This window comes from Bos indicus, chromosome 8, assembly GCF_029378745.1.
Source record: "Bos indicus isolate NIAB-ARS_2022 breed Sahiwal x Tharparkar chromosome 8, NIAB-ARS_B.indTharparkar_mat_pri_1.0, whole genome shotgun sequence".
Taxonomy (NCBI): domain Eukaryota; kingdom Metazoa; phylum Chordata; class Mammalia; order Artiodactyla; family Bovidae; genus Bos; species Bos indicus.
Window position 1 is genome coordinate 89,006,746 of NC_091767.1, and position 14,794 is coordinate 89,021,539.

At 40.3% G+C, this 14,794-nt stretch overlaps 1 protein-coding gene across 4 annotated transcripts in view; it reads left to right on the forward strand.

Moving 5' to 3' along the window:
• The window catches only part of SHC3 (SHC adaptor protein 3), a 192,949-nt gene that overhangs the window by 150,438 nt on the left and 27,717 nt on the right, over nt 1-14,794 (forward strand). For 3 of the 4 annotated variants that reach the window (XM_070795189.1, XM_070795188.1, XM_070795191.1), the window contains 4 exons: nt 5,473-5,623; nt 6,616-6,715; nt 9,160-9,318; nt 13,269-13,564. In XM_070795189.1, the coding sequence (XP_070651290.1) occupies nt 5,473-5,623; nt 6,616-6,715; nt 9,160-9,318; nt 13,269-13,564 (706 nt within the window). The remainder of the gene's footprint in view (nt 1-5,472; nt 5,624-6,615; nt 6,716-9,159; nt 9,319-13,268; nt 13,565-14,794) is intronic. The other variant, XM_070795190.1, reaches the window with a different exon arrangement.

The window sequence follows — 14,794 nt, forward strand, 5'->3', positions numbered from 1 at the left end:
ATGGGCAGGGTCCTTAGCCCATTTTTAAGATTGCATTATTTGTCTTTTTATTGTTGACTTGTAGAAATTCTTTATATATTCTGGATACAAGTCTCTTTCCAGACATACAATTAGCAAATATTTTCTCTTATTTTTTGTGTTGTCTTGCATTTTCTTAATAATGTCCTTTGAAGGACCATAGTTTTTAACTTTGGTGAAGTCCACGTAATTTACTTATTTTCTCTTTGGTTGCTTTTGCGTTTGGTGTCATGTGTAAGAAACCATTGCCTAATACAAGATCATGAGGATTTACATCTATGTTTTCTTCTAAGTTTTAGCTCTTACATTTTGATCTTTAATCCATTTGAATTAATTTTTGTATATGGTGTGACTTAAGGGTCCAACTTTCACAAACGACTATCCAGTCATCATAGCACCATTTGCTGAAAAGACTGTTCTTTTACATAGTAAATTGTTTGGGCATCCTTGTTGAAATCGATTGACTCTAAATGTATGGGTTTATTTATGGACTCTTAATTCTGTTCCATTGATTTATTTATGTGTCTATCCTTATGCCAATACCATATAGTCTTGAATAGTATAGCTTTATAGTTAGTTTGAAGTGAGGTAGTATGTGTCTTCCAAAGACATTCTTCTTTATTAACGTTTGACCCTGTTCACTATTCTGAGCCTCTTGCAATTTCAAAGGAATGGCATAGCTTGTTTATTTTTACCAAAGAAGACAATTGTGATTTTGATAGAAATTATCTTAAATCTATAGACCTATTTGGGGAGTCCTTCCATCTTAACAGTATTACATCTTTCAATTCATAAGTGCAGGATGTCTTTCCACTTATTTAGAATTCCTTAATTTCTTCCAACAATGTTTTGTAATTTCCCGTTATGAGTCTTACACTTGTTTTGATAATTTTTACTACCAAAAGAATAAATCTTTTATTCTTTTTGATACTATAATAAGTGAAATTTCTTGTTAATTTTGTTTTTATTGTTAATATATAAAAATACAATTGACTTTATACACTGATTGTGTATTGTGGAAACTTGCTGAATTCATTTATTTTTTATTATTCACTTAGCTCTAATAATTTGGGTGTGTATGTGTATTCCTTAGTATTTATTATATACAAGATCATGTCCTGTGCAAGAAAATATAGTTTTATTTTGACTTACTAATCTGAATGCCTTTTCTTTCTTTTTATTATATAATTGTCCTGGCTAGAATCTCTAGTACAATGAATAGAGGTGTAAAGATGGGACAAACTTATTATGTTCCTGATCTTAGGAGGAAAATATTCAGAATTTTCCCATTAATCATGTTCTTAGCTGTGGACTTTTCATAGATTCTCTTTTTCATGTTGAGAAAAATGCCTTTTAATTCCAAGATTTTTGAGGGTTTTTTATCATGGAAAACTGTCAGATTTTCTCAAATGATTTTTCTGTGTCTAGATGTGAGTATTTGGCTTTTTTTTTTATTTTATTGGTATGATATATTACATTAGTTGATTTTGAATGTTTAAACAACCTTGCATTACCAGAGAAATATCACTTAGTCATGGTGCATGATTTTTTTGTATTTTGCTGGAGGATTTTTGGCTTGCTAGTATTTTGTTGAGGATTTTTCCATTCATATTCATAAAAGATATTGGTCTGCAGTTTTTTTTTTTTCCTGCAGTGTCTTTGGTTTTGGCATCTGGATAATTCTGTCATCATAAATCTAGTTTGAAAACTTCCCTCCTCTTCTATTTTTTGGAGGAGTTATGAAAAATTGCTATTAATTCTCCTTCAGATATTAGATAGAATTCACCAGGAAGCCGTATGATTCTGGGCTTTTCTTGGGATACAAGATTTTGATTACTAATTTAGTCTCGTTGTTACAGTTATCTTCAGATTTTCTATTTCTTCTTGAGTTATTTTTTGATAGATGGAGTCTTCATAGGAATTTTCCCATTTCATCTAGATTATCTAGTTTGTTGGTATATAATTTTTAATAGTTTCTCTTATAATCCTTTTAGTTCATGTATGGCTGGTAGCAGTTTTTCCTCTTTTCTTCCTAATTTTGGTAATTTGAGTCTGCTCTCTTCTTTCTTAGTCAGTCTAGCTAAAGATTTGTCAATACTGTTGATCTTTCTAAGAACCAACTCTTGGTTTCATTGCTTTTCTCTACTGATTTTCTATTTTTATTTCTACCTTAATCTTTATTGTTTTTCCTTCTGCTTGCTTTGGGTTTAACTCTTATTTTCTGGTTTATTAAGGCAGAAATTCAGGTTGTTGATTTGATATTGTCTATTATTATATAGGCATTTATATCTCATAAAGTTCTGTGTAAACACAGACTTTCCCTGTAAGTCTTAAACCCCTCAAAGTCATCCACGAGGGTTGAAACTAACTTCTTCCAAACTTCTATTAATGTTGAATGAAGATTTTACCTCTTTCCATGAATCATGAGTGTTTTTGATGGCATCTAGGATGCTTAGCAGAGAAGGCAATGGCACCCCACTCCAGTACTCTTGCCTGGAAAATCCCATGGATGGAGGAGCCTGGTAGGCTGCAGTCCATGGGGTCACTAAGGGTCGGACATGACTGAGTGACTTCACTTTCACTTTTCACTTTCATGCATTGGAGAAGGAAATGGCAACCCACTCCAGTGTTCTTGCCTGGAGAATCCCAGGGACGGGGGAGCCTAGTGGGCTGCTGTCTATGGGGTTGCACGACTGAAGCAGCCTAGTGGGCTGCTGTCTATGGGGTTGCATGACTGAAGCGACTTAGCAGCAGCAGCAGCAGCAGCAGCAGCAGAATGCTCAGTCCTTTCTAGAAGGCTTTCAATTGACTTTGCTCAGGTCAATCAGAGGAATCACTATTTGTGGCAGCTATAGGCTTATGAAATGTATTTCTTATAAGACTTGAAAGTTGAAATTACTCCTTGATTCAGGGGTTGCAGGATGAATGTTGTGTTAGCAAGCATGAAGACCACATCAATCTCAATTAGAACTCTTGGGTGACCAGGTGCATTGTCAATGAGTAGTAATATTTTGAAAGGAATTGTTTCTTTCCAAGCAATAGGTCTCAACATTGGGCTTAAAATATTCAGTAAACCAAGCTATAAATAGATATGCTGTTGTCCAGACTTTGCTGATCCATTTATAGAGCATAGACAGAGTAGATTTAGCATAATTCCTAAGGGCCCTAAAATTTTCAGAATGGTAAATGAGTACTGGCTTCAACTTAAAGTCACCGACTGCATTAGCCCCTAGCAAGAGTCAGTTTGTTCTTTGAAGCTTTGAAGCTGGGCATTGACTTTCTCTAGCTCTGAAATTCCTAGATGGTGTCTTCCAATATGAAGCTATTTTGTTTACACTGAAAGTCTGTTGTTTAGTGTAGCCACCTCCATTATCTTAGTGAGATACTCCAAGTAACTTACAATTGTTTCTATCAATACAGGAGCATTTGCTGCTTTGCCTTGCACTTTGATGTTATGGAAATAGCTTCTTTCCTTAAATCTCATGAACAAACCTCTGCTAGATTCAAGCTTTTCTTCTGCAGCGTCCTCATCTCTCATAAATTGAAAATAGGATTCACTTGCTCTGGATTAGGCCTTGCTGCTGCTAAGTCGCTTCAGTCGTGTCCGACTCTGTGCGACCCCAGAGACGGCAGCCCACCAGGCTCCCCCGTCCCTGGGGTTCTCCAGGCAAGAACACTGGAGTGGGTTGCCATTTCCTCCTCCAATGCATGAAAGTGAAAAGTGAAAGTGAAGTCGAGCAGTCGTGTCCGACTCTGAGCGACCCCATGGACTGCAGCCCACCAGGCTCCTCCGTTCATGAGATTTCCAGTCAAGAGTACTGGAGTGGGGTGCCATTGCCTTCTCCGTTAAGGTAATGTTGAGGCTGGTTTTATCCTCTATCTAGATCGCTCATAAGGTCTCCATATAAACAATATGACTGTTTACTTTCTTATTACTTCTGTGTTCACTGGAGTAGCTGTTGTTGCTGTTTGTTGTGGTTGTTTGTTTTAATGATTTTCCTAAACCAACTTGGTCAAGTCTATATTTTGTTACATATGACCACTGACAACTCTGCTCAGTTCACTTATTAGACAGCTAATGATCAAAGAGAGATTTAAACGTCTGAAACCACTAAGTCCCCCAGTTTTTGCTGAGGTGCTCTGTGTGAATCTTGGGGAACTCCTTCAACACTTGGCTAGGCAGTTGACAACTCTGCTTTAGCTTTGACTTTCTGCTTGTGCAAAACTTCAAGGTCAGTGCAGATGAGAACTAATGCCTTTTTACATCTTTTCTGAGCAGGCACACAACCCGGATGTGAAAATAGTTCTATACATGTAGATGCCTAGATTCCTAGAAATATGTCAAAATTTATAATTTCCTAGCTTTTTCTTTTAAGCTTTTTGACTAGCTTACTCTTTAGCCAAATGTTATCTATTGTTTCAGGGAGTCATAGTGTTAAATAATTGCCTCTAATTGTTTTTGACAAATGACCTTATGGAAGAAGCTGTTTTCCATAGACAAGCTCTGAATCAGGTCATATAAAGACAGTTTTGGGAGTGGAGTCTTATAGAGAATGAACAGAAAGGTCATAATGACTGTTTTCTGGGAATAGGAATTTACAGGAACCTAAATGCTTTTTTGCCTCCTCCCATGTCTAGCTATTTAAGCTGCTGGTTTTCACTGTCACTACTGGATTTTGGCTTTTAAGTCTATCCTGGAGATGGCAACAGAGCAAGTTAAAATGCAACAAAGCTCTTGTCCTGACAGCTATTTATGTCTTTTTTGTTTGTTTGTTTAATAAACACTCTCTGCTGCTGCTGCTGCTGCTAAGTCACTTCAGTCATGTCCGACTCTGTGTGACCCCATGGACTGCAGCCTGCCAGGCTCCTCCATCCATGGGATTTTCCAGGCAAGAGTACTAGAGTGGGGTGCCATTGCCTTCTCCAAAACACTCTCTATATTGGTACAAACTTCTGATTAATTTCCAGAGTTCTAAAAATGTTGATCATGAAAACATTTTTTGCTAGCTTTCTTGTTGTCATTACAGAGGAAAGAATAATTCAGAGGTCCTTACTCTGTCATTTTCCTTGATGTCACTAAATCTCCATTAAAGTTAATTTTGTTTTGGGTAAATTTCATGATATACTAAAATGTGTGTCTATACCTCAAGAAGCTGATTATCATTACCTATAAACTATGTATTTTCTTATTAAAATGTACTTTTAATAAAGGAGTTGTTTTCTGTTTCAAATAAGACTGGAATTTTCTAAAATTTCTAAATTCACACTGTGAATAAGGCGGGGATATTTGGCTGAACCATTCATCTGCTGTTTATATGTGCCTGAGACCTAGATCGTTGAAGGGGGAGTGACTAAACTCTGCTTTCTGGGTCTATAGTTACTAACATTAGATTTTTTTGTTTTGACAGTAAGCTCAAATTTTGGCTAAAGTTCTCGAAAATCCTCTTTTAACAGAATGCAGAGTCTAGATGAACCATGGACTGAAGAGGAGAGTGATGGCTCAGACCACCCATATTACAACAGCATTCCAAGCAAGACACCTCCTCCAGGGGGGTTTGCCGATGCTCGCCTGAAAGCCAGACCCCACGGTCCTGACACAGCCCAGGTGAGTCTTATATCTTTCCCTGAATGGTAGCTAACTGGACTTCATTTCCTATTGCTTTCTTCAACTCTATTTTCAGGCTGATGTTCTATCCAGACAGAAAAACTCACAAACTTCCTCCCCTTGAATTTCATAAAGCAGACAGTAGGGGAAGCTTTTGCTTTAACATCACAAGGTTTAGTCAAATGCCTTGGAACTCCATTGTGATTCCTGAGATACAAGTCTGCAAGTTCCCTCTTCATCCTAGGACAAATCCCATTGTATTGTGAACTTAATGAGGAAAAGAGAGAGTTCAAGACTTTTGAAAGCCTGGGGTTCTTTGAGTTCTCTGGAAATAGAAAGAATGTAAGCCTTTAACATAAGGTTTTTTTTGTTTGTTTGTTTTGTTTTGAAGTTTTCTGTTTTACTTATCTCCCTGATTTTCCCTCTAATTCAAAATTCTAGTAAGGCATTCTCTTTCTAGAGTTATGGTATCTCTATGATATCTTTTTGTTAAAGGGAATTTTTTGATGTCATTTACCTTATGTGGATGACAATAAAAGCGGTAAATAACACTGAAGCCAAATGTCAATAGCTCTATAAGAAGGAATCGACAAGGTGGATTTGCCCAGGAATGAATGGTTATAGGTGTATATGCTGGGAACTATGTTCTGACACATAGATAGTCTCTAACTGAAATCTATTTTAAGGCATGTTGGTGATGTGGCTGTATGTAGAGAATTCAATTTATGGTCACACTTAGGGAAGGGAGGTGGCGGGGTGGGTACTGAAAGCAGGGAACATCTGTAGTTTTAATGAGATGTAGCCTCTTTTTCACACCCATGCAGACTAACTTCCCAAATCATGCCAACTGTGAGGCATGAAGGGAAAACTGAGTACAACAGGGATGCAATCCACTGGCCACTGAAGTCCCTTCTTCTGTATTATGGCTTTCAAAAGTGGAGACGCAAGAAGAGGAGGACTTTTTCTTGTTTTGTATTTACATATGTCTATAGTTTGCAGGAAAAGAGCAAACTTACTACCAGGGAAGACACTTAGGAGACCCGTTTGGTGAAGACTGGCAGCAAACACCTGTCAGGCAAGGTGAGCGGCAAGGTAAGGTGGACAAGAAACATAAAAAATACTTTTCAAAAGTTCCTGTCCTGTGGAGTGGCAGAATGGCTGACTGGAAATAACTGCTGTGGGTGGGGCTACAGTTTCCCAACCGGATCACAGAAATAGAAAGAATGGCTGTCAGGGATGTTGGAGGGCACGCATCAGATAACCCATCCCTGGGCACCAGGACCAGCTCACTCTTCATGCCTCCCAGTTCTTCCTGTTCTCCTGCACAGAGACTGTGCATCTAAGGCCCTTTTCTGGCGAGAGGGCTTGCCCCTCCAGAGACTGAGGAATTCACCTCCCCAGGGCCAACTCCATACCCAGTTCGAACGAGGCTAAGGTGGGAGACTCTGGAGTCAATATTGAATCCTTGTAGCTTCTAATGGCAGCTTGTAGTTTTCCCCTCCTTTCCTCTGCCCCACCTCCCTCTTCTATGGTCACCTTTAGGAAGAATGGAGTGACACCAGCCCTGGCAGAGATGGCACCTGGAATACAAGTCTGTCACAGGGCCTGGGTCCTTTCAGAGGACACTTCATTTCTTATCAAACCTATAAGCAAGCACCTACATCCCACATTAAAAATAGTGTGACTAATTAAGCACTATTTAGTTTAATTGCTAACATTAGTCTCTATTCTCTAGACAGTTATTTTTAGACAAGCATACACATGTATGTATCTATACATTTTAAAGGTTTCTTTTAATTTTAAACATTTTACCTCCTCAAACATTTTGAGAACTTTTGATGGTTCCAGGGTCCTGGCTACAGGGTCTGAAGGAGATGGAGTGATAAATGAATGAAGATCCGATGTATGCTTCTATGTATATATTTTAACCATTTTTTGGTTTAACATTAAGGTTTTCACCTACATTATTGCCATTTGTGCCAGTGGGTAAATGACAATATATTTTTAAAATGTTTCTCCCGTGAAATAATTTTATGTCTTACCTGCCCCAGCTGAAAGATGACCCGTTTGTGCTGCCCAGTTAATAATCCATAAAAGAGTCAACAGACTACTTGACTGTACCTCAGAACAGGATGGAAATAGCAAATTAAAGTTATAACTTTGCCAGAGGCACTTTTTTACATTTTCAATTTTGTTCTGTATACATTTAAAGCATTTTATACAACAATCATGTACTTAGACATAGAATAACTATTAAAGACTAAGACACATTACATACATTAGATATTGACTCTACTGAAAAATTTGTTAGATTTATTTGAAAATGAGGTCTTTTTTATATCCAGGTTATTCCAGCCAGATCAAGAACAGACAATGTAAGAAATTCACCAGAGAAAAAAAATGAGCCTTATATAAGTTCTTGGCCTGGAACTTGAGACTCATAACTCTTAATGAATTTCAAGTTCGTATTGGAAACCAATAAATACCTTGTCCGTAGAACAAATAAACCCCTATTAATCTGCTAGCAGCCATTTCCCCTAAATGAAACTGAACTCTGGGTACCACCACCAGGGAGTGTATAGCTCCCTGCCCTGTACTCAGCACTCGCAATCATCTGAAGTTGATGACTTTCTCAGGACACTTGCATTCTCAGGCTTGTAGGCAGAGACAGTGGTCTGCCAAAAGTCCTTCAGTGGGCTCTTGAGAAAGCTTCTTAAAGAATCCTGAACCCACTCTTGCTGGTTGAATTGAGCCAACTCTCATGCCCCACCACCTGGAGAGGTGATCTCTCTCCAGGTCCAAGTTGGTCTTGAGAGTGTCTGTGGAAGTTTGTTAGAAATAGTGACCTGTACAAAGAACCAGATGGTGACCCGAGCAGGGCCACACCCTTCATTCACCTTGGTTGACAATAGCAGTGACCGCCCCAGTTGAGCCTCAGCAGTCTTGGTTCAGTTGGGAAGTCCGATGATGGCACAAGCCTGATTCTGTTTTATAAGGAAAGTGTCTCAATTCACTAGGAAGCAAATGGGGTAAATATTGCTTTATTTCTAAAAATGGGGCCAGAGCATTGGAAATTCATTGCATTTCTTTGGAGTTAATATATGAAGCATTCACCTATACTTAAAAAAAGAGCAGTGAAAATAAGGCTCATTGTTCTTCTGCTCAGTTATTTTGATCTCAGTCCTTCGCAGAGGGAATGAGGAGGCTGGGGGAGCTTCTGTAGCAGGTGTAGTTCCCCTGCCCCTCCCGCCCACCCAGCCTGAGTCAGATGGGCCTAGGGTCTTGACAAGGCTCCTAACCTTCATGGTGTCCATCATCCTGGGATGGCAGGTCCCATTTTGACAGGCAGGAGTGGAGAGTATCCTAGCCGAAGCACAGCAGGGTAAGAGAGTCAGAGAAGAGAGTTAATAGACGGGCATCTGAAAGAAGGATTTTCTTATGAATGGACTGAAGGAACTTCTCTGTGAAACATTGGGTGGCTTAACATGAATAGCATTATGATCAGAAGAGAAAGGAGGTCTATTTTCTTGTTGCAGGATCCTTGGACATCTACAGCATGCCTGAAGGGAAATCACATGTGGCTCCTACGGGAGAAGCCCCCACCTATGTCAATACCCAGCGTATCCCCCAGCAGACAGGGCCGGCCACGGGCAGCAGTGCAGAGAGCAGTCCGCGGAAAGACCTCTTTGACATGAGTGTGTTTCCATTTGCTATTGTTTTTTTCTCTTTTAAGGCTGTGTGTTTTTTTTTAAACTTTGTCTTTTGTTTGAAATCTGTGCAATTACTGAATTTTCTTCCAGTGTAGTTTTGATTAAGGATGCTGATTAGCTGTTTTTTTCCTGGGTTATGACTGAGTTTTTCAAGGCTTTGAACTTGGCTGACCCCTGCTTTCATATTACAACCTTCTCTGCAGTTCTCTGCAAAAGACAAAGCAACTTCCCCTCCTCTTTTTATAATTAATTTTGTTCTTGACAATCACATTGAGACAAATGATATACATAAGTGAATGCATTCATTTATTTCTTCACTTAGGTATTAATTGGATATTGTGTGCCTAAAATACGGTATCAGTTTTAAGGATGCTGAAATGCCTTGGCCCCTATTTTCACAGAGCTCTTAATCTACTACAAAGCTAGCATGTAAGCAAGAAATTGTAATATACCCATCTGTTTGCATATATGCACCCACTTTCCTTCTCCCCTTCTTCCTCTCCACTGAACACCTCAGGTATCAAATACTATTCTATTTACTGGGGATATACAGGAAAACAAAACAGACAAAGTCCCTCCTCTCATGGAGTTTAAATAACCACCATGTGTTACAGGTAGCGACAAATGCTCTGATGAAAAATAAAATGGGACGAGAAGAGTGACCCCAAACTACTGTTGCTTGCACTCTAGTGTAATGTGTGTCAGGGACCTCTGTTTGTCATACAGATTGGGAAAAATAAATCATCTGTGAACTGGTTAATGAAAGTGTAAATTGTTGTTAAAGAATTCTGAAAGAGATGGGAATACCAGACCACCTGACCTGCCTCTTGAGAAACCTGTATGCAGGTCAGGAAGCAACAGTTAGAACTGGACATGGAACAACAGACTGGTTCCAAATAGGAAAAGGAGTACATCAAGGCTGTATATTGTCACCCTGCTTATTTAACTTCTATGCAGAGTACATTATGAGAAACACTGGGCTGGAAGAAGCACAAGCTGGAATCAAGATTGCCAGGAGAACTATCAATAACCTCAGATATGCAGATGACACCACCCTTATGACAGAAAGTGAAGAGGAACTCAAAAGCCTCTTGATGAAAGTGAAAGTGGAGAGTGAAAAAGTTGGCTTAAAGCTCAACATTCAGAAAACGAAGATCATGGCATCTGGTCCCATCACTTCATGGGAAATAGATGGGGAAACAGTGGAAACAATGTCAGACTTTATTTTTCTGGGCTCCAAAATCACTGCAGATGGTGACTGTAGCCATGAAATTAAAAGATGCTTACTCCTTGGAAGGAAAGTTACAACCAACCTAGATAGCATATTGAAAGGCAGAGACATTACTTTGCTAACAAAGGTCCATCTAGTCAAGGCTATGGTTTTTCCTGTGGTCATGTATGGATGTGAGAGTTGGACTGTGAAGAAAGCTGAGCGCCGAAGAATTGATGCTTTTGAATTGTGGTATTGTAGAAGGCTCTTGAGAGTCCCTTGGACTACAAGGAGATCCAACCAGTCCATTCTGAAGGAGATCAGCTCTGGGATTTTTTTGGAAGGAATGATGCTAAAGCTGAAACTCCCATACTTTGACCACCTCATGTGAAGAGTTGACTCATTGGAAAAGACTCTGATACAGGAGGGATTGAGGGGCAAGAGGAAAAGGGGATGACAGAGGATGAGATGGCTGGATGGCATCACTGACTCGATGGACGTGAGTCTGAGTGAACTCCGGGAGTTGGTGATGGACAGGGAGGCCTGGTGTGCTGCAATTCATGGGGGTCACAAAAAGTCGGACGTGACTGAGTGACTGCACCATGACAACAATAGTCTATTTCTCCCAAGATGACAGGCAAAAATTCACCAGAGCCAGAAGAACTGCAGATCATCCAATCCAATCTCTTCATTTTAAAAATATGTGGAAATAGCCTAGGAGATATGAAGCAACTTTGCAAAATTTAGAACCAACTGTTAGCTCCTTGACCCTCTGCTCCAGTTTTAACAATGTCTCCCAACTTCACTTTAGTAGTTGAATTTTTGGCAGACCATTTTCACTGCTTAACTTAGTCAAGTTGCCAGTGAATTCTGGCCCCAGAGCCTGAGGAGAGTTAGATTAGGCTGGGGTTTGAGATGGAAAAATGAAAGTCCAAGCTACCCTTTTCAAATCCCTCAATTTCCACTCCTACTCCCAAAACTAGAGAAGGGGAGAGAGAAAGTAGATAGAGCCCTGGAGAAGCTAATATCTATTGAAAATTATTAGAGAAGTAGACCTAGTGCTCTGTTTATCTTGAACCCCAAGTCCAAGTGTTAGTCATTCAGTCGTGTCTAACTCTTTGTGACCCCATGGACTGTAGCCTGCCAGGCTCCTCTGTCCATGGAATTTCCCAGGCAAGAATACTGGCATGGGTTGCCATTCCCTTCTCCAGGGGATCTTCCTGATGCAGGGATTGAATCCAGGTGTCCTGGTTTGCAGGCAGATTGCTTACCGTCTGAGCTACCAGCGAAGCAGTATCTTGAACCAGTATATCTAAATAACAATAGTGCTAATGGTGCTGATTGTTCTGGTAATGGTGCTGATGGTGGTGGTGATGATACTGACGGTCATGAAGGTGACGATAATGATGAAATGGTGATAGTGGTGTTGGTGATGATGATGTTAATAGTGATAGTGATGCTGGTGCTCATGGGTCTGAGATGATGGTGATGATGATGCTGATGTTGTGGTGATGGTGATGGTATAGAAATAGAATACAAATTTTCAACTACTCCCAGTAATCAGGGGAAAAAGTAGAATGAAAAAAGAAAATACACAAACAATTTTAGCCCATAGTTTTAACCTCTTCTTTTTTGGGGGAGGGTGGGCACCCAAATCTGTAAATAATTTAGTAAGTTGTCAAAATGTCTTAGTTTTGGTTTCATTTATTCACTTCACTTCTGCCCATTCTCTGCTAACATTTAACAAACGGGTCTGATTTTACAGCACTCCCTGAATGTTTACAGGGTACAAACTATGACCCAGGAGCAGTGTTGGTCTCTGGGGATGCAGCCATGCCCAGGAGAGAAGCCTTCCTGGTCTTGTGGTGTTTGCATTGTAGCATGTTGGCAGTGTGGCCCTCAATAAACATCGCAACACCTTACTTTTGTGTAGCACTGTGTGCATTTTTCAGAGTGCTGTTGTACGTATTGCTTTGTTTGAAAATCCAACATTGAGATTTAATTAGATGTGCCTGTCGACTTCTCTCACTGCTGATATTTGTTGCTGTTTAGAACAATGCCCCGCAGTGAGAAGTGTGTTCTGAAGGGCATGGAGTCAAGCTCAATCTCAAACATTCATACAAGAGCCTTTTTCCCCAGGGAAGCAAGTGAAGGTCAAGGGGAGGTAGAGCTCCTAGCCTGGGGCAAGTCACACAAAGGGCTGCTAATAAATGTTGGTTTTCTTCTCTTTTAAAAATGCACCTATTTTGAAAGAAACATTTGTTGGGCTGGGTTTTGGTTTTGCACAAAACCTTGCAATTTGTCTTTTCCTCTGTGTATTTTCTTTGGTATTGACAGATTTTTATTCAGAAGAGAGCACATTTGTTGAAGAGGCTAGCCAATGTACCAGAGAAAGTAGATGGCATGTAGTATGCCTGGCCTCTTGCAGCATGCAAAAACGAAGTCATACCAGTGAGACAAAGGGTGTGCTTGAACCGTTGGCACAAGACACAATGCCCAGCTGTCTTGGGAAAGCAGACTCATCAGAGAGAGTCATGCCAAGGTTTGGGCTGTGTTTTCAGATGCCATTACGATGAATCTTGTTATCTTACCAGCCAGTCCGTTTTCTCTACTTTACTTTTTTTTTTCTGGTCGAAGTTGCCTTTGCATTGCCAACCCTCACATTGTGTTGTTTATCTTTTGCTCTCCTTGGAATTGACGTGTTGCTGGCACATGTTGTTGGCAGAGCCTTTTGAAGATGCTCTCAAGATTCAGTCCTTGGGGCCTGTGTTGAGCAAGGCAGCCTCCATGGAATGCATCAGCCCCGTCTCACCCAGAGCACCAGATGCCAAGATGCTGGAAGAACTGAAAGCAGAGCCTTGGTACCAAGGGGAGATGAGCAGGAAGGAGGCAGAGGGGCTGCTAAAGAGAGATGGAGACTTCTTGGTCAGGAAGAGTACCACCAACCCGGGATCCTTCGTCCTCACTGGCATGCACAATGGCCAGGCCAAACACTTGCTGCTCGTGGACCCAGAAGGCACGGTGAGCACAGGGCGGAGTACGGCCTGCACTGGCCACCCTTCCTCCAACAGTCTCCCCTAGGTCACTGCACTGGGACCACTTTCCCTTCTCTACCCACATATGTCTGCTGAGTCCTGACAGTCACTCCTCTGGGACCCTGGAGACCAGGCCCAGAGGACTTACTTTCAGGCCAGAGTCAGATTACTGGAGCCTATGGTTAGAGCCCCATGCAACTTATAAGACTTGGAAATTCACCAGAACCCAGGTGGAAAGCCTTAATTCTCGTGTTCTTTAAAGTGAATACAATAACTGCGAGAGTTTCCCTTCCAAACACATTCATAGTGAATCTTTGTTCCCAAGTGCAGGGTTTCTGGGCTTTTGATACGCACCTCAAATTTCTCTACAAGTTGAACCACAAGATTTTATTTGCAGGTTGTAAAATGTGACGGAGCAGTAGGTAAGCCTCCTATTAATTGTCTCTTGGTTTCCCACCCAGAGAAGTAATAGCTCATGACAGTGAGTTTGGCTTTTTGGCTCTTCCTAGCAGAATGACTGTGTCTGAATAATTCTGTAGGGTTGACTGAATACCCCATCTTCCAGTAAGTAAACAAAATTTGACTTCACCCTGGCATAGTCCAAGAATTACTAAGTTTAATAAATGTAGTTACACTAACCTAACCATTGAGTAAATTCCAGGATTGTTGTTTAAAATCTTTTATCCAGTGAGAACAATGCAGCAGGTAGAGTTATCTCAATAGTAAAGGATATTGTATTTTTAAAAATTTTGTTGAAGTATAGTTGATTTATAATGTGTTAATTTTTGCTGTACAGAAAAGTGACTCAGTTATACTTACAGACATATATATATATGTACGTGTATATATATATATTCTTTTGCATTGTGGCTTATCACAGGACATTGGATATAGTTCCCTGTGTATATAGTAGAACCTTGTTGTTATCCTACCTCTGTATAATAGTTTGCATCTGCTAATCCCAAACTCCCAGTCCTTCCCTCCCCCATCCCCTCCCTCCTTTGGCAACCACAAGTCTGTTCTCTATGACAGATATTGCATTTTTTGATTGACAGGTAGGGATGTAGACAGTCTTCAGTTGAATTTGGACACAACTGAACTGTGTGTGTTAGAGATGATGCTTTGCCTCAGGTGTCTGGACTTAGCTGCCTGCCTATCTTGGCTCCCTAGACTTCTGCATCTCCTCTTTCCCTTCCACCTGGGCAACCATGCCCCA